Here is an 18,874-nt window from a genome sequence, read left to right as displayed (position 1 = left end):
GGTGCTGAAAATGGCAGCACCAGCTGGGGTGCTGGTTTCCCATCGTCGTTCCCACTGCAGGCAAGGTTCATCAGGGCAGGGGAAGGCCAGCCCAAGAACCTGCCCGATCCACAAATAAGTCCAATTAAACTAGTTAAAGGTCTCATTGAGAGCTCTAAGAGGGCCAGCTTGAGATTTTGGTGGGAGCGCATAGGTTGCATGCTGGGTCAGGGGATGACCAGGTGCATGGAGGTGGCAACACAGTGGTGAGCCAGTCATGGGCACCCCAAGAAATTAGGTGGGCTCATAAAAGGGAGCACGGCTGAGATGAGCACTCAGACATCGGGTGTGCACAGGTTGCAGGGAGAGTGTTGACTGCATGCTTGGGCAGTGCAAGGGGTTGTCACCCCACTGGCTTCGAGGCAGCATAAGAGGAGGAAGCAAGGCTTCCAGACACTATAGGGAGCCACCCGAGCACAATGAAGACATCAGCTGGCAATGGGAGCTTGACTCTCAGATTTCAAGGATGAGGTGTGGATCTTGGTGGCATTTCACAAACGGTAGCACTCCACTGCATCTCGCAAGTCACTGATGCCCTATTTGTGAGAGCTGGACAGTACATTCAATTCCAGACAGATGGGGCCTCACAGGCGCACAGGGCAGTGGGTTTTGCCTCCATCGCTAGATTTCTCCAGGCCCAAGGCATCATAAAGGCATAGAGTGACAGGCCAATGAGATTCATCAACAGGAAGGGCACTCCCTCAATATTCATCTCATCTGTGACTACATCAAGACCTTCCTGCATGTGTACACTCACTTCATTCCTTCATCCTCTGGCAGTCCAAGCTGCCGTAGCTCCTCATTTCACCCCACCAAACTACGTGAATGGATTCTCGTCGACAAGAGATAGCTACTCATTCCTTTGAGACCCCGAGATACAGCCACAGAGGTGCTACAACATCTGCTCACAAGGACCAGAATTGAGCAGGCTATCGGGCTTCTAAAGGTGCGGCTCTGGTATTTGGGCCAGTCTCCTGCAAGGGTGTCGCACACTGTGGTGGTCTGCTGCGCTTGTCATAATATGGCCCTCCAGAGAGGTGTGTACCTTGAAAAGGGTGAAGCGCTTGGAGAAGGAAGAGGAGCAGGATGTGGAAGGGGAGGAGGAAGATGAAGATGCAGAACACAGAGATGCTCCAGGAAGTGGCTGGGCCCTGCACTGGACTCGAGGGTCTCGTCAGAATGCCATCAATGGGCAGGTATCATGTGTTCCAGGCATGAACTTAGCTGAACTTACCCAGGAGGAAGGCCTGGTCTGGAACTCACTTTGAGGTGCCTGTGAGAACACTTCCATTGAAGATACAGTCTGGAATAGATCCACTCTTAAAGACAATGAAGGATGCACTGTCCCCATTCAAGGGAGTGCTTGGCAAGGGCTGAGGCAGTGAGGAGGATGAGGGTGCCTCCCTTCACGGGGCACCACCATTATCATCATTGGCCTCCCTGTTGCCTCTGACTGAGGGATCAACTGTGCAGCAGGGCCCTATGGAGGCTGCCCCTGCAATGCCACAATGTAAATGTGTCAATATTTACATGGTGTTGAAAAATAGAAAAAGTGCATATTTACAGGTGAAACAAACCCCAGTGAAATTTAAACAGAATATGGCATTCAATCTGAACATCAATGCACAGTTCTTGCATGCTGTCTGAGTGTTGCCACATATGGCTGTCCATGAGGTTGGCCACTCTGTCAGTGGAGGAGCTCATGTGTTCAAAACCCTAAGCCATGGTAGCACACATGAGCTGAATGGATTCCTCCATTCTCAGCCCATGACCCCACACTGTCACAAGGAACTCTGACATGTGGGAGCATATCTGTTGCTGCTGATCTAAGTAGAGCCTCCTTTCTTGTGACATCTTCGCTCAGCTGAGCATGGCTATGTATGTCCTCTATTCTCTGCGGGGGGGGGGGGCTACCCACAGCTTCATCTGCCTCGTTCGCCTTTTCCTGCTCACTCGTGATGTGCTGATCACCCAATGGAACCCTATCTACGTGCGGGCAAGGACCCACCAAGGTTACTGTATCTGAGCTGGTGGCGAGTGTACTTTTAAGTTGGCTCTGATGTCTCTGTGCATGCCCCAGTACATACATAGGAATTTGTTCTTCCCCTGCAATGTTTGAACCTGTGGGAGACACAAGAACAGATCATGAGACTAAGCCTTGGAGAGGAGAAGCCTCCCAATGCAGCTGAGTCTTTGGCATGCTATCGGACGGGGTGGTGTGCACTGCATCCCCTTCACATATGCATTGTAGTAACTATTCATCCTCTCCACTTGGAATGCCCATCCAGCCTTCCCTGACTTGCTCATGGTCAGCCACCCTGGCAATCTGCATTATTGCCTCCTCCAGGGCGGTCACGATGTGTGGGTTCGGGACCTCTCCTCCTATCTGCGCCATTTCGTGGGCATTATGTGGGAAAATTGGGGAGGAATCTAGAAAAGATGGCTTAAACAAATGCTCATCTCCCTACCACCCAGTTGGCTTGCCATGATCAAAAGGCATCTCTTAATGCAGTCAAACTATGACAGAGAAGGAAACGTGAACTCCTAATCTCGCTTCAAAAGGTGGGAAAAGAAGAAAAATTCTGAACCTCGCCTGCTGGAATGTGAAAACAATGATCGACTCTGGTGACAACAGGCAGACCCAATGACGATCGTCTTGGTGGCAGTGAGCTCGCCAGACTAGACATTGATATAGCGGCCCTGAGTGAGGTCCGCTTCACAGAGCAAGGCAGCCTAATAGAACAGAATGCTGGCTACACCCCTTGTTGGTCAGGTAGACCTCAAGGTGAACAACACCTCTTCGGTGTCGGCTTCATGGTGACGAAGATTGTTGCCACTAAACTTACAAGCCCGCCAATCGGCCATTCCGAATGCATCATGTTTCTGTGCCTGCCCCTCCAAGACCAGCAGCATGCAATCCTCATCAGCGTTTATGCTCCAACCCTAAAGGCTAACCCAGCTGCAAAGATAAGTTCTACATAGATCTCCACAAACTCATCCAGAATGCCCCTCCTAAGGACAAAATTGTTGTCCTCGGCGATTTCAATGCCAGAGTGGGCTGTGACAGCCTGGCATGGAAGGGAGTGCTCGGAAACCATGGAGTTGGAAACCATAATGAAAACGGATGTTTACTCCTGGGACTCTGCAGAAAAGCAACTGTCCATAATCAACACCTTTTTTCAACAAAAAGATCACTTCAAGACCACATGGATGCTTCCCCAGTCTAAACACTGGCCCCTGATAGATTACATCTTGGTGCGCCAGTGTGATCTAAAGGACGTCCTGCATACTAGAGTCATGCTCAGTGCTGACAGTCTTACAGACCACCAGCTTGTTCGTTCAAAGCTGAACTTTCACTTCAAGCCTAAGCCCAAGAACAGGCCTAGAGACAACCCATCAAAGAAATTGTGGAGTCAGCAACCTGCAAACCTCATCTTGCAGCGATAGATTTCAAGCAACCTTACAGACTAGACTGTAACATCCTGATCTCACTGCTGATTCCACTCCAGAGGAACTCTGGGAACACATCAAAGCTGCAGTACTGGATACTTCCAACGAGCTCATCAGACCCAGCACCAAGAAGAATAGGGACTGGTTTGATGAAAATGACAAGGAAATTCAAGATCTGCTAAAAATAAAAGGGTCAGCTCATCAGACTCACCTGGCTCAGCTGGCCAGCCAAGAGAAAAAGACAACCTACTGTCAAGTATGCAGCACCCTTCAATGTAAACTGAGGAACATCCAAAATGGTGATTGAACTTGCTGAAAAAACTCAACTGTGCGCTGATACTGGCAGCATACGACATTTCTATGAAGCACTAAAATCTGTCTATGGACCAGCATATCAAACTGAAAACCCCCTGAGGAGCGCCGATGGCAAGACCCTACACACTGACAAGGAGTTAGTCCTGGATCGCTGGTTGGGACACTTTGAAACTCTCCTCAGCACTAAGTGCACAATGCATGATACTGCCATCAATCGCATCCAACAACAGCCTGTCAAAGAAGAACTGGATGAGAGCCCAACTCTGGAGGAAACTGTGACTGCCATCAACTAGATGAAGAACAACAAAGCCCTGAGAGCTGATGGAATTCCAGCCGAAGCCTTGAAGCATGGTGGCCCTGCCCTATACACCAAGCTCCATGAGTTTTTCACGACCTGCTGGGAACAGGGCAGGATTCCATGGGATCTCCGTGATGCCGTTATCATCACCTTGTACAAAAACAAAGGAGAAAAATCAGATTGCTCCAACTACCGTAGGATCACCCTCCTTTCTATTGCCGGGAAGATCCTGGCTAGAATACTTCTGAACAAGTTTGTGTCTAGCATTGCGGAAGAAATCCTCCCAGAGAGCCAGTGTGGTTTCAGAGAAAACTGAGGCACCACAGACAAGATATTTGCACTCAGACAATTACAAGAAAAGTGTTGTCAGCAAAACAAAGGCCTATACATCACTTTTGTAGACCTCATCAAGGCATTCGACACTGTAAGCAGAGATGAGCTTTGGAAAATCCTTGTAAAACTTGGATGCCCACCCAGGTTCCTGGCCATGGTCAAGCAGTTTCATGAAAATCAATGTGGACAAGTCAAGCAAAACAGCGACCTCTCAAGTCCCTTCCGTATCTCCAATGGTGTGAAGCAGGGATGTGTGCTGGCCCCAACCCTATTCACCATCTTTTTCAGCATGATGCTGCAGCAGGCAACGAAAGACCTTAAGGAGGGAGTTTACGTACGCTACTGGACTGATGGAGGCCTTTTCAACCTCAGGCGTCTTCAGGCTCACACAAAGACACAAGAAAAACTCATCCATGAACTTCTTTTCGCCGATGACTGTGCTCTCCTGGCCCACAATCAGACCTGCAATGTATAACAACACATTTTTCCGAGGCGGCACAACTCTTTGGACTAAAAATCAGTTTAAAGAAAACTGCATTAGCCTGCACCCCAAGAAGAATATAGACCACCAAGCATTGTCATTGAGGGAACCGAGCTGAATGCAGTCAAGCAATTTACTTATTTGGAGAACGTCATCTCGTTTGATGCCACCATAGACAAGGAAGTGGACAATTGGCTTTCAAAAGCAAACAGAATATACAGCAGACTGTACAAACGTGTGTGGATCAACCACAGCCTCAGAGCACAGACCAAACTCAAAGCATACAAAGCCATAGTCCTCACCACCCTTCTGTATAACGCCGAGTCATGGGTCCTATACTGCCATCATGTACGCCTTCTAGAGCGCTTCCATCATCACTGCCTCTGCTGCATCCTCAAGATCCGCTGGCAGGATGGCATCATAAACATTGAAGTCCTGGAAACAGCCAGCATCACCTGCATCGAGACCATCCTTCTGCAAAGCCAACTGCGTTGGGCAGGTCACATTGTCCGGATGGATGACAGTCGCCTGCCCAAGGTCGTGTTGTATGGAAAGCTGACCATGGGTGAAAGAAACAGAGGGGCCCCTGCAAATGTTTCAAGGACTCCCTGAAGAAGCCTCTCTATGTGCCACATTGACCATTGCCAGTGGGAAGCGCAGGCCATAGATTGTGATGCCTGGAGATGCTACAGCAGGAGGGCTACAGACACCTTTGAGACTGAGTGAAGAACCAACATGAACGAGAAAAGGAGGAGAAGGATAGATCCAATTGCCCCCAGCAGTGACTACACCATGCAACCTTCACTGCAACCTTCACTTGCAATCTCTGTGGGAGAATCTGCCGGTCATGGATAGACCTGACTAGCTACCAACAGGCCTATAAACTGCTGACTACAACCTTCCCAAAATCTTTGTCCACGAAGAAATGCCAACAAGAAACATGCCCGTTTCTCCTGCAAGGGCAAAAGAGGGAGAGATAAAGCTCTGCTGACCTCTATAGCCAATGCAATTGGTCATTGAGATATGAAGCTGCATGTATCAGTGCTGGTTGGTCCTCAACAACACTATGGCTCTGAGCCTTGCTGAGGGGTCAGCAAGTATCTGGGATACAGATTCCTCCCATGTTCAGGAGCAGCATATGTCCTCAGGCTCCTCAGCTGGAGTGTCTGCTTGAGGTTGAATGCGTGTAGCTGGAGGTTTTCCACTAGTCGAATGAGGTGTTGCTCTGTAGTTATGAAGAAAGTGATACAGCTCTTGCTTCCATGATTTGTTCTCAGCTGTAGTTGTATCACTTTTTTCAATGTTTGCATAAATCTCACCATTAGCTTTTGGCCAGTGGTGTGTTATTTTCCTATGAGTGAATCCTAGGTAGTTTGAGAATTTACTGAACTCATCGCTGTTGAATGGGGGTCCCTTGTCACTTCTTACCATTTGAGGGATTCCAAACAATGCAAAGATCTGGTCAAGCTTTGGAATGACTGCTTTTGTTGAAGCTGACATAACTAATTCCACAATTGGGAATCTGTTGTAGTCGTTAGTGACAACAAATAAATGTTCACCTGTGGGAAAATCTGTGAAATCAATGCTGAATTCAATCCATGGTCCTGGAGGTAGTTCAGACATCTTGAGAGGATCATGAAGATTTGACATTGTGGTTGCTTGACATGGCAAACACTGATTGATTTTGTGCTCTACCAAGCCGTCAATTCCTGGGAACCATACCTTTTCCCTCAGGATTTGTTTGATTTTGACTGCTCCCTGGTGTCCTTCTTGTGCTATATCGACAGCACGTTACCTCAATGAGTGTGGTATAACAATACAGATGTTGCGTAATGCGAGGTCAGATGTGGTTGTAACGGTTAGCTAATTTTGAACATTGTGAAGACCTCGTAGTGTGTGAGCGATTGTGAGCTTCTCGATCATGTCTTTCCAGTTTTGTGATTCTTTAACCTTCATACATAATTACAAAGCCTCATCTTGTTTCGTTGCTGCTTTGACGTCGGCTAATTTTAGCGACATTGGCAGTGCATTTATGCTTATCTGTTAAGATCTTGTTCAACAACCTTTTCCTCACGACTAATAGAACTGACTGTCGGCAGCGGATGTTGTGAAAGGTAGTCCCGCTGGGTTGAGCTTGCCAGGCTGATACTCAGCTTGGAACTCGTACTCTTGTAGTTTGTGTATCCAACGTTCTATTTCAGTGGATGGTTTGCTATGGGGATTGTTGAACAAGCTTACTAGTGGTCTATGATTAGTTGTTACTTTAAACTCGCTTCCATATAAATAGAGATGAAAGTGTAAGATACCCCATGTGATTGAGAGTGCTTCTCTCTCTGTTTGCGAATAATGTTGCTCTTCGGGAATTAGTGATCTGCTTGTCATCGCAACAATTGATGGGTTACCGGTCTTCATGAGAACTACAACTGGGCTTGCATCCATGACTAGCTGGGTGGTTTTCTTGGGGTCGAAATCAGCATTTGTGCAACTTGATGATAAACATCGTTTGATCTGGTGTACTGCCAATATGTGTGATTTATTCCATTCCTACTTGGTGGTCTCTTTTGTCAGATCGCATAAAGGGGCAGATAGTGTAGCAGGGTCAGGAATGAAGTGACTACAGTACGTGATGAGTCCTAGTAGACTCCAGACTACTTGCACATTTGTAGGATCCGCAGTGTTTGCAATGGCTTCAACTTTCCATGGATCTGGTGATGCTCCTTCACCTACCAACACATGACCGAAGAATTCAATTCTGCTTTTGTTGAACAAGCACTTGTCTTTGTTCGAAGTGAGGTTACATTCTTTGAGATGTTGTAGGCATGCACGTAGGCGAGTCTAAAGTCTACTTTCGGTGCGGCCGTAGATGAGAATATCATCACTGATGTTCAGCGTGCTTTCAAGTCCTTGAAGTGCAGATTGAATCAAGTGCTGAAATACCTCAGCAGCTGTGCTGACACCTATGTTGAGCCTCTTGTATCGTAAAAGACCGATGTGAGTGGAGAATACAGTAGGATATCTCGATTCCTCTGGAAGCTTGATTTGATGGTAGCCTTTAATGAGGTCAAGTTTAGCAAAGTGTTTAACACCATTTACTTTCTTTATGATATCATTGATTGTCAGTGTCAAGTGTCTTTCTCATTTATGGTTTGGTTTGATGATCACATATGCAGATTCTAATTTGGTTCTTGCTCTTGGGTTTCTTGACTTGTATGGGTGAGACCCAGGAGGTAGATCCACAACTTTCCCAATAATATCAAGGTCAAGGACATGGCATTCATCACCGTTGATGCGCAACTGGGAATGCATTAGGATGTACATGCAGCTTGTATGTAACACCTTTCAGTTTTCCGATATCAGTGAAGTGATCAGCATATAGTTCTCAAATGTTTTTGTTATGCAAAGGAATCGCTTATGCGACTGCAATCATTTGCAGATCCATTGCTGTGTTCGAACTGATAAGTGTGTCACATTCTCTCGATATGTCATAGAATACAGCATTCGTTCTAGTGTCTTTGAATGAGACTGGCATTTCAAAAGTTCCGAGGATTTTAAAGGAAAAGTTTGGTATTCCCTGGTTTGCAGGGAATGGTGCAATTCTGAAGTTGGTCAAATGTGTCTATGAGAGCATCTACGTCCAAGCAGCCAGTGATTACAGTCACACGTGGCTGTTTGCCGTCTCTGAGAGAGAGGACAAAATATATTCAGGGTCATCCACCTCTACTTTGGCTACATTCTCTCACCTTTTTGCTGTGGTATGCATATATGACACTGTTCTGCTGGTATTGGTCTTAGTAGTTGCCTTTGCTGATGAGCGACAAACATGAGCAAAGTCATTGGGTTTTCTACAGGCTTTGCACTGTTTACTAGTAGCAGGTCACTTTGTCCGGCGTGGGTAAGCACTGCCACAGTGGAAACATTCTTTGGATAAGTCACAGCTCTGTTGGTGAGATGGCTGTTGTTGCTTTGCAGGTGGTTTCCTAGCACATGAGCGATAAACAGTGTTCACAGGAGATGGCAGCTTCAACTTCAGCAGCTGTGGACTCTGAGAGCGATAGTGATTTTGCTAACTCCAACAGCTCTGACAGCTTTCTATCTTCCTTGAGTGCTTTTTGGCATGGTTGACTGAAAAGACAGCCTTTGACTATTTGTGTTTTGATTTCCTGTTCTACATGTTCAACATCACCGAAGTCACATTTGGTTACTAGTTGCCTCAGTCGCATGCAATATTGGTCAATTGTCTCATTTGTATCTTGCTTAGTGCATTGGAAGACAATGGTTTCGTATATGGTGTTTTCTTGGGCGTGAAGTAGGTTGTCAGTGCATTTTTTGCTGCTCAGGTGCAAGTGCCTCAAAGATATCTTCTAATTCTTCACCTCCATAGTGTAGAAACAAGGCCTTTTTCCTTGTGCCATCTGTGATTGCAAAACTTGCCATCGTGCCTTTGAAACATCACAGCCACTTTGCCAATGTGAGAATGCAGATGATGGCTCTGACTGTACATCAAAAGGTGGTAGGTTGGGCATAGACAACGCCATATTGATCAGCAATGCAGTGTTAAAAGATCCGCGATTGCATTCTTTTTCAAAGGAAGCTTTTCTGCAATGATTCACTGTTATATATTTATTTTTGATTGGATGGTTATTTTGTGAGATCAGTGTGTGAGTTTACACTGTACAAGCTTCTTGTGTGTCACTCAAACACATTCTGCAACTGAAAATGCTGTCTGTAAAAGTAGATAAAAACCTTCCAAAATTTTCATACCTGAAAGCAATGTTTCCAGTTTTTCACCCTCTGTTGCTATTTATCTTGTCACCATTGTGATGTCTCTTGGGACTGGAGTGAGGTTTAGTCGAGTGTGGTATAAGATATGTGAGACAGAGACTGCAGGCTATTGAGCAGAAAGGCTTCATTCTTTATCCTGTTTTAGTTTCATTTTCGCTTTGTTAGCATGTGTGTTCTATAGCAGCCTCTAGATTACACAACGCACAATGCAATTTTAATTTCAAAATGCTACAACACTACATCAGGCTTCAATAATTGTTTAGCGGTTTTATTCTGTGAGTAGCTAAGCCAACTATACCAGGAACATGCCAAAATCTGTGCTAAGTTGCATCTCAACTGGGGCAGTGGTGCAGCGTACAGTGTATCTGGGTTGAAAAGGGAAGAATCTGTCAGGCTTCCCATTTTTAATCATTTTGGTAGTTATCTACTGGAATGGCTGGGATGTGGTTACACTGGGTCCCAACCTGGCACTGAACTTTCTGGGATGGCTGTGCCCATCCCTTGCAAGGCCCTACGTAGGAAATTCCAACACCCCTATCTTTCAGTGGGACCCAAAGCTTGATGAATGCAGGTCAGACTGGGGAGACCGGCTAACTCATCGATTGTTATGAGTTGTGGTCCAGGCTGGGATTGGGAACTGAATCGCCAAAGTTCTGGCAATTTCTTAAAGAATTGTTTGAAATGACCTCACTTTGTAATGGGGCCGAGCGGGTACCAACAGTTTCCTTCTCGGGAGGGAAACAGGCACCTCCACCACTCACCTCTCCCCAGCCATGGACTCTTTAGCTGGACTGATCTCCATTTTAGTGTCTAATTGGCCCCACCTCTGACAGCCGTTTTTCTGTTAATATCCCTATGGATGACCTTTGGAATCCCTTTCATGTTAGCCGCCAATCTATTCTCGTACTGTTTTTTTGCCCCTCTTATTTCCTTTTTAACTTCTACTCTGTACCTTTGACATCCAGCCTGATTCTCCCTCATATTATCAAGCTAACATCTGTAAGACACCCTCTTTTTCTACTTCATCCTAATCTCCCACTCCTTTGTCATCCGTTGAGTTCTTTCTTTGATTGCCCTCCCTTTCCCCCTTGGGGGAATGTACCGAGACTGTACTTGAACCATCTCTTCATTTAAACCATTACATTTCTGCCTGCCAATCTTTGACTCCAATTTACCCAGGCCAGATCCCTCCTCAGTTCACTGAAATTAGCCCACCTCCAGTTAAGTATTTTTATTCTAGATTGTACCTTGTCCTTCCTATCCAATCTAAATCGTATGAAATATGATCACTATTCCCAAGATGCTTGTCAGAACTCAGGTATCGAGGTAGTAAAGGGTAGAACTGGAGCCTAGTCTTTATACACTTACAAGCTTTTACTTACAGAAACACACATTACCTATTATGCACCTCCAGTCCAACAACCACGGTTTCAGCTTGTTTCTATATACATGAGCCCAGTTAATGGCCACCATCTGAATACAAATAAACATCCAATTACTGTGCTCCCCAACGATGAAATTCTCTAGTTGTCCCACTTCATTTTCCAAGACTAGACCCAGCAATATCTCCTTGTTGGGCAGGAGGCATATCGATTAAGAAGGTTCGCCTGATGATCTTCAGAAGTTCCTCCTCCTCTTAACACAATCACTGCCTCATTCAATATTGGGGTAGTTTAAAGTCTCCCATTATCACTGCTCTATAGTTCATGTAATTTCTGTAACTTCCTGGTAAATCTGTTCCTCTATCTGCTTCTTACTATTTGGTGGCCTATAAAGTAGAGCACATAGCATCATAGCTCCTCTATCATTTCTTAACTGCAACCAATAGATTCTATCCTTCACCCCTTAACAGCATTCTCTTTCTGGTATTATAATATTTTCCTTAATCAAAACTGCCACCTCTCCTTTTGTTCTTTTGCTGTCTTTCCTGAATATCTTTTACCCAGGAATATTAAGCATCTAATCCTCTCTTTTTTTGAGCCAGGTCTTAGTGATTGCCATTACCCTATGACTCTATGACATCATATTCCCATGTGGCTATTTGTGCCTGGAACTCACCAACCTTATTAACCACACTTTGTGCATTTACACACATGCATTCCAGACGTAGACCTCTTTGTATTTTCTATGATCCCAGCTAATTCTGTGTTATTTCAAATGCTAACGGTCTCTCCTAGTCCTCTATGCACCATCTTTCCACTTTTTAGTGGGATGCCCAACCCCCTGCCGAATTAGTTTAAACTCTTCCCCCCACCCCCTCCCCCCACCCCCCACACACCACTAGTTAACCTGCTGTTATGACCAGGTGAAGAAGAGGTCTCAGACTCCCCTTTTGCCCCTTCTCTGGTTTGACTGCACCCGGGTTTTTTTTAATGGAGTGATTTAGTTTGCTTCCTCAGTGAGCATTTGCTCACTGTTCCTCGAATATAATTTAAAAATGAACCAATCAGATAGGTTTTCTTGAATTTAAACAAGTAAGATGTAAGTTTATTAACCTTATCACCCTAAACCAGTTAAAATGCCTAAAATACGCAACGCATTCATGCTCACATTCATACGAGAGGCACACACACAAATAGATACAGAGGGGAAAAAACTGAGTTGGGAGGTTGGAGTAGAGTCCTTAATAAAAATGGAATTTAAATACAGAAGTGCAGTCCCAGTGTCCTTAGTTGAAATTGAAGTCTTGAAGTCCTCGCTGGGGCACGTGCACAATTTCGGCTTGCTTCTCTGGTTCTGGAAAGCTGAAGAGTGGCTTTATCCATCCTCCTTGTTAATGACTGTGAGGATCTGTAGATTTGAAGTTTGGCTGCAGCTGAGGCTTTCCTGGGACTTGCTGGGGAGAGAGAGAGAAGAGAGATGTTCCTTCTTGGAGTTCAGTTACTGTCTGCTTTCCTCAGGCACAATTCACAAACTCTCCGAGTTACATCAGCAGGCATGTCTTGTGACCACCTCTTTGTGTTTGAGTCAAAGTCTTCCGGAATGTTCTTTGAGATTCAAGGCTTTCCTCAAGCTGTTCAAACATACTTGGTGCGGGGGTTGGCTCTTTCAAAGTCAATGGGTATCAGTGGCTTTTTTGGCATGTGGGTTTTCCATCACACTGCTCATAAGAATATTGGCCCCAACTCTGTTCAGATGCAACCTGTCTATCTTGAACAGGTCCTCCTGCCAGAGAACTTGTTCCAATGCCCAATGTCCCAGGAATCTGAAGGCCTCCCTCCTGCACCATGCTTCCAGCCACACATCAACCTGTCATATCCTCCTATTTCTATTCTTACCAGTGTGTGATGTTGAGAGTAATCCAGAGATTACTGAGTTTGAGATCCTGCTTTTTAATTTTCTTAGCTCCTTAAACTCTCACTGCAGAGCTTCAGCTCACTTCCTCCCTACGCCATTGCTTCTGACATGGACCCATGGCTTCTCGCTGTTCCCCCTTCCCCACACAGAATGTTCTGCACTCTGCAGGTAGATGGTTGTGGTAGTTAGAGGTCAGTCCCCTCAGCCCCAAGACATTGTTACTGGTGTTCCTCAGGGCAGTGCCATCGACCCAACTGTTTTCAGTTGCTTCATCAATGATCTTCCCTCCATCATAGGGTCAATAGTGGAGATGTTTGCTGATGATTGCAGTCTTCAGTTCCATTTGCAGTAGCTCAGATAATGCAACAGTCCATGCCCACATGCAGCAAGAATGAGACAACATCAAGGCTTGGGCTGGTAAGTGGCAAGTAACATTTGTGCCGCATGTGCCAGGCAATGACCATCTCCAACAAGAGAGAGTCTAACCACCTTCCCTTCACATTAAATGGCATTTCCATATGTGAATACCCACCATCAACATCCTGGGGTCACCAGTGTTCAGAAAACAAACTGGACCAAGCACATAAATACTGTGGCTACAAGAGCAGGTCAGAAACTGGGTGTTTTGCAGTGAGTAACTCACCTCCTAACTCCCCAAAGCCTTTCCACCACCTCCAAGGCTCAAGTCAGGTATGTGATGGAGTACGTTCCACTTTCCTGGATGAATGCAGTGCCAAAGACACTCAAGAAGCTCTACATCATCCAGGGCAAAGCAGCCCACTTGATTGGCACCCCATCCACCATGTTAAACATTCACTTCCTCCACCATCCATGCATAGTAGCAACAGTATATACCATTTAAAAGATGCGCTGCAGCAACTTGCCAAAGCTTCCTCGACTCCTATATCAATGATTTCTACCACCTAGAAAGACAAGGCCAGCATGGGAACACCACCACCTCCAGGTTCTCCTCCAAGTCGTGCACCATCCTGACCTGGAAACATATCGCTGTTCCTTCATTGTCACTGGGTCAAAATCCTGGAACTCCCTATCAACAGCACTTTGGGACTGACTACCTTCACCATATGCATAGTAGTAGTTCAAGCAGGTAGCTCACCACCACCTTCTCTTAGCATGGATAGAGGATTGGCTAACTAACAGGAAACAGAGAGTTGGGATAAATTGGCAATTTTCAGGTTGGCAAACTGTAACTATAGGGTAGTTAGTAAATGTTGGCCTTGCCAATGATGCCCACATCCCATGAATAAATTTTTAAAACCCCTCATCATGTTCCTTACCCTGGCACAAGGGGCAGGTGGGGGGAGGGGGGGGGGGTGGTAAAATGCTGTAAGGGGCTTAGGCTGGTGGCAGTAGAACTACCTGTCCATCCCCTTGACTGTTGAATTTCCAATTAGTGATGCATTCCCACACTTTGCTCCAATCCCTCCCCCATGCAGTCCGACAGCATTGAAGAAGTTGACAAAAGTGGTGGAGAAGTGGTATTGGGTGTTGACAGTGTGTGTGTTGATGACCCCATGTCTGTAAAAGATGTCCTCCAGGAGTAGCATGTACATTAGAAAGAGGATGGGATCCAGGATAGATCTTTGGCATACTCCAGAAAGTGGAACAGTGGAAAGGCATGAAGCAAACCAATGCTGTAAATGTTTTGGCTATGATTAAAAAGATCAGTGTTGAACAAATGAGGGCTTGTCACACTGAGCTGGATAGTGGAGGAGAGGCATTGGATGTGGATAATGTAGTCAACTGAGTCACAGACTGCAAGAGGTGACAATGCACTACATTCACAGTGGCCATTATTTGTTTGGAGCGATCCAAAAAGAGAATGGGAAAGATGGGTGTGGATTTGGGAAACAGCAACGTGTTCAAGGACTTTAAAGAAGAAAGGGAGATTGAAGATAAAAGCAGTAATTTTCAAGGATAGAGGAACTGATGATGCAATAGCAGGGTTTGATTGGGAAAAGCGGTGTCTGAGGAGAGAAGCCACACCAGGGAACAGCCGTGATGGGAGAAAATAAAGGTTTTACTGGAGAAAAGGGCATCAAAGATAATTGTACAAATCAATGGCTACAGATATATTGTGGTGAAAATTTGACCTTTTATAATTCTCGATACAAAGTATTACCAGTACTATCCTTTTTCCACATTTGTGTATGTTGTTTGTGTATCTTTCTATGGTTTTTTCAAATTTACATTCTGTTTTTCAGGAGCCATATCATGAGATATTTCCTGGCCGGTGGCAGGAACAGCTCAGGAGCTTCCAGAGGATGCTTGTAATTCGCTGCCTGACGCCTGACAAGGTTTAAATGTCAATCCTTATCACTTAAGTACATGGTTTAAGACCTAATTTAAAAAGTTGTCCCAAACCTGTGGGGACAGTATCTGCAATCTACCAACAGAAACTGATAGATGTGAAATGACCTAGAAAAGAGAAAAATAAGAGTTTGACAAATTTATTAGAGCTCTTTGCGGATGTAACAAGCATGGTGGATGAAGGGGAACCAGTAGAAGTAGTGTAGTTGGATTTCCAAAAGGCATTCAATAAGGTGCCACACAAGATGGTGTTGGGGTTAATATATGGAGCATGAATAGAGGATTGGCTAACTAACAGGAAACAGAGAGTTGGGATAAATTGGCAATTTTCAGGTTGGCAAACTGTAACTAGTGGAGTGTCGCAGGGATCAGTGCTGGGTTCTCAACTATTTACGATCTATATTCATGACTTGGATGAAGGGACGGAGTATGTTGTAGACAAATTTGCACATGATACAAAGTTAGGTAGGAAAGCAGGTTGTGAGGAGGACTCAAACGGGGGAATGTTATGCTATCCCCCGCTGCGGGTTTGGAGGCCTCCGCCAAGATTTAGTCTGGGGCAAGAATCCTGTGAGGCCCTTAATTAGGCAATTAATCCCCAATTAAGGGCCTCATCCCGCCACCACTACTGCAATTAGCCATGCAGCGGGTAGCTCTGTTGCCACACGGGCAGCATGGCACGAAAAACTGTGTGGGCTGCCTCCTGGCTCTGGGGTTAGGTCTCTTGTTAAGAGGCACTTAGTGCCTGAACGAGGGACCTGACATCGGGGGGGGGGGCACCATCTTCCCTTGCTGCTGACCCCACAGCCCCCACCCCACGACACCCCTCCCGCCCTGACCTACCTGTTTCCTGGGTCCAGTGTGCTCCTGGGCCTCCATTAGGTGCTCCACCAGCAGTAGACACTGCCTCCATGGTGGTGCTGCTCAGTGAAAGAACTGCCAGCCGGTCTCCAAGGCAGGACATCCAGTGACGGGATGCTTGATCCTGTGGAAGGACCGCCGCTGTCCACTTAAGTGCGTGATAGGCACTAGATTCGGCAAGCCTCTGGAGAAGAGGCAGTGTGGGGTTCTCGGCATCGCTTTTTCTGAATGTCGAGACCCCCATCACAAGAATAAAATCCCGGACAAAGTGTCTGCAAAGAGGTATAGATAGGTTAAGTGAGTGGGCAAAATTTGGCTGATGGAGTATGTGGCAAAATGTGGTGTTGTCCAGTTTGGTGGGAAGAATAGAAAAGCAAAATATTATTTACATGGAGAGAGACTTACAGAATGCTGCAGTAGAAAGGGATCTGGGTGTCCTTGTACATGAATCACAAAAATTTATCATGCAGGTACAGCAACAGGAAGGCAAATGGAATGTTGGCATTCATTGCAAGGGGGATGGAGCATAAAAGTAGGGACGTCTTGCTATGACTGTACAGGGCATTGGTGAGACCACACCTAGAGTACTGCATACATTTTTGGTCTCCTTATTTAAGGAGGGATATACTTGCCTTGGAAGCAGTTCAGAGCAGGTTCACTAGGCTGATTCCTGGGATGAAGGGGTTGTCTTAGTTGGCTTAGGAGGAAAGGTTGAGCAGGTTGGGGCTATACTGTTTGGAGTTTAGAAGAATGAGACGTGATCTTATTGAAACATTTAAGATTCTGAGGGGGCTTGACAGGGTAGCTGCTGAGAGGTTGTTTCCCCTTGTGGGAGAATCTAGAACTCAGGGCCACAGTTTCAAAATAAGGGGTCTCCCTTGTAAGACAGAGATGAGGAGAGATTTCTTCTCTCAGAGGGTCATTAATCTTTGGAATTCTCTTCCCCCGAGAGCAGTGGAGACTGGGTCATTGAATATATTCAAGGCTGAGTTGGACAGATTTTTGATCAACAAGGGAGTCAAGGGTTATGGGGGGCAGGTAGGAAAGTGGATTTAAGGCCACAATCAGCTCAGCCATGATCATATTGAATGGCGGAGCAGGGTCAAGGGATCAAATGGCCTACTCCTGCTCCTATTTCTTATCTTATCAGAATTAAAGTCACTGAAGAATAGAATTTAAATACAATAGACAAAAGATATCAGCAAATGCTTTAAGGGAAAAGCAAATAAAATCACATTTTAAAAAGTAGGATCTTTGAACTTTATTTATTGTATTGGGGAAAAGGTATCAGTGGATAAATCTTTACTGATTACAGGATATTTTTGAGAAGGCACCTCGAGCATAAGTTGATTTTGTCAATATAATGAGGTTACTCTCTCTATTAAGTGTGGGACTGCTTTAGGATTGACTCCAGCCAACACAATTATGGGTACTTGTGGCACATGTAGGCATTCTGTGTTCTTGGATGCGAACTGCGGATTCACTTTTCAAATTGACTAGATGGCATGACGTACAAATAGTCCCCAAAATAGCCAAGAGAGAGCCAAGGGCCCAAGTTATACTCCCAGTGTTTTTAGAACACCAAATCACATGTTTAATGTGAAGCATTGGGGAACCCACTCCCCTCACCCCAACCCTGACTGATGCTATGACTGCCATTTGGTTAAAATGCTTCTATTAAAATTTAAACAAGTACAATTTTGCTCATTGCTTCAGGGTACTCTATTTTTAACGTATAAATATGGCCATTTCAAATTTGTCACTAAGAAAATGCTGGATCTCTTATTAGAGCTAGCACTGCTGTCTGAGCATGATAGAACATGATTTACTCCTGCTACAAAAACCGCAATTCTCAGGAGTTATCACACAGGCTTTAGCGCTCCCCAAATAGTTTCAATTCCGTCAATCTCTGAATGGTGCAACAACAGCATTTTCTCGGCTAGTATTTTTGTAACAGTATGATTGGTCAGCAGTAAACTTTTCTATAAAGCTATCTGTTCATATGTTTAAAAAGTCAACTCTTCTTCTTCAGTTTATTCCAATGACTCAGGAATATGTGTCTGCTAAGCTTGGTCGGCAATTCATTGAGCCTCCTCCATTTGATTTGGGCAGAGCTTTTTCTGACAGTCACAGCATTGCACCACTCATATTTATCCTGTCACCTGGTGCTGACCCAATGGCTGCCCTCCTCAAGTTTGCTGAAGATCAGGTATGTCCAAATGTGCCAACTATTTTGCTGAATAGGATAAAATTGTCTAAAGCTAATTATCAAAAATAATGGCAAAACAATAAAACAATGAAGAGCTATCTAAATAAAATATATGACATCATTAAAATAACATGTATTTTTGGTACCTGTGTTGATTTTGAGTTGAGTATCCTTGTTTTGTTCCTGATAGCTCAGCTTGATAAACCAGTGAGCAGGTGAGTCACAGCGTCCAGAAGGTCCTAAGTTTAATGTCTAGTCTATACTGATTTAGACAATATCATCTGGGATGGTGGTACTGGTGTATCATTTAGCTTCAGTGTCATTGGGTTAGGGTGGAAGTAAAAAAGACTGGCAGGGCTTCAGCTTCTGATTGCTATTCGTGACCTCTGCTGAAGCTGTGTGTGTGGATATCAGATGAGAATAGGATTGAGCATGGATCTTGAATAGCCTGCGATATTTACTGTCACATATGAATGAA

The 18,874-nt window shown here is 45.1% G+C and overlaps 1 protein-coding gene across 1 annotated transcript in view; it reads left to right on the top strand.

Annotated features, from left to right (window-relative positions):
• The window catches only part of dnah7 (dynein, axonemal, heavy chain 7), a 461,512-nt gene that overhangs the window by 346,243 nt on the left and 96,395 nt on the right, over nt 1-18,874 (top strand). Inside the window, exons 53-54 of the mRNA XM_068035667.1 lie at nt 15,221-15,313; nt 18,220-18,396. Of these exons, the coding sequence (XP_067891768.1) occupies nt 15,221-15,313; nt 18,220-18,396 (270 nt within the window). The remainder of the gene's footprint in view (nt 1-15,220; nt 15,314-18,219; nt 18,397-18,874) is intronic.

Source organism: Heterodontus francisci, chromosome 7 (assembly GCF_036365525.1).
Source record: "Heterodontus francisci isolate sHetFra1 chromosome 7, sHetFra1.hap1, whole genome shotgun sequence".
NCBI classification, from domain to species: Eukaryota; Metazoa; Chordata; class Chondrichthyes; order Heterodontiformes; family Heterodontidae; genus Heterodontus; species Heterodontus francisci.
This window is presented reverse-complemented; position numbering and strand designations above follow the sequence as displayed.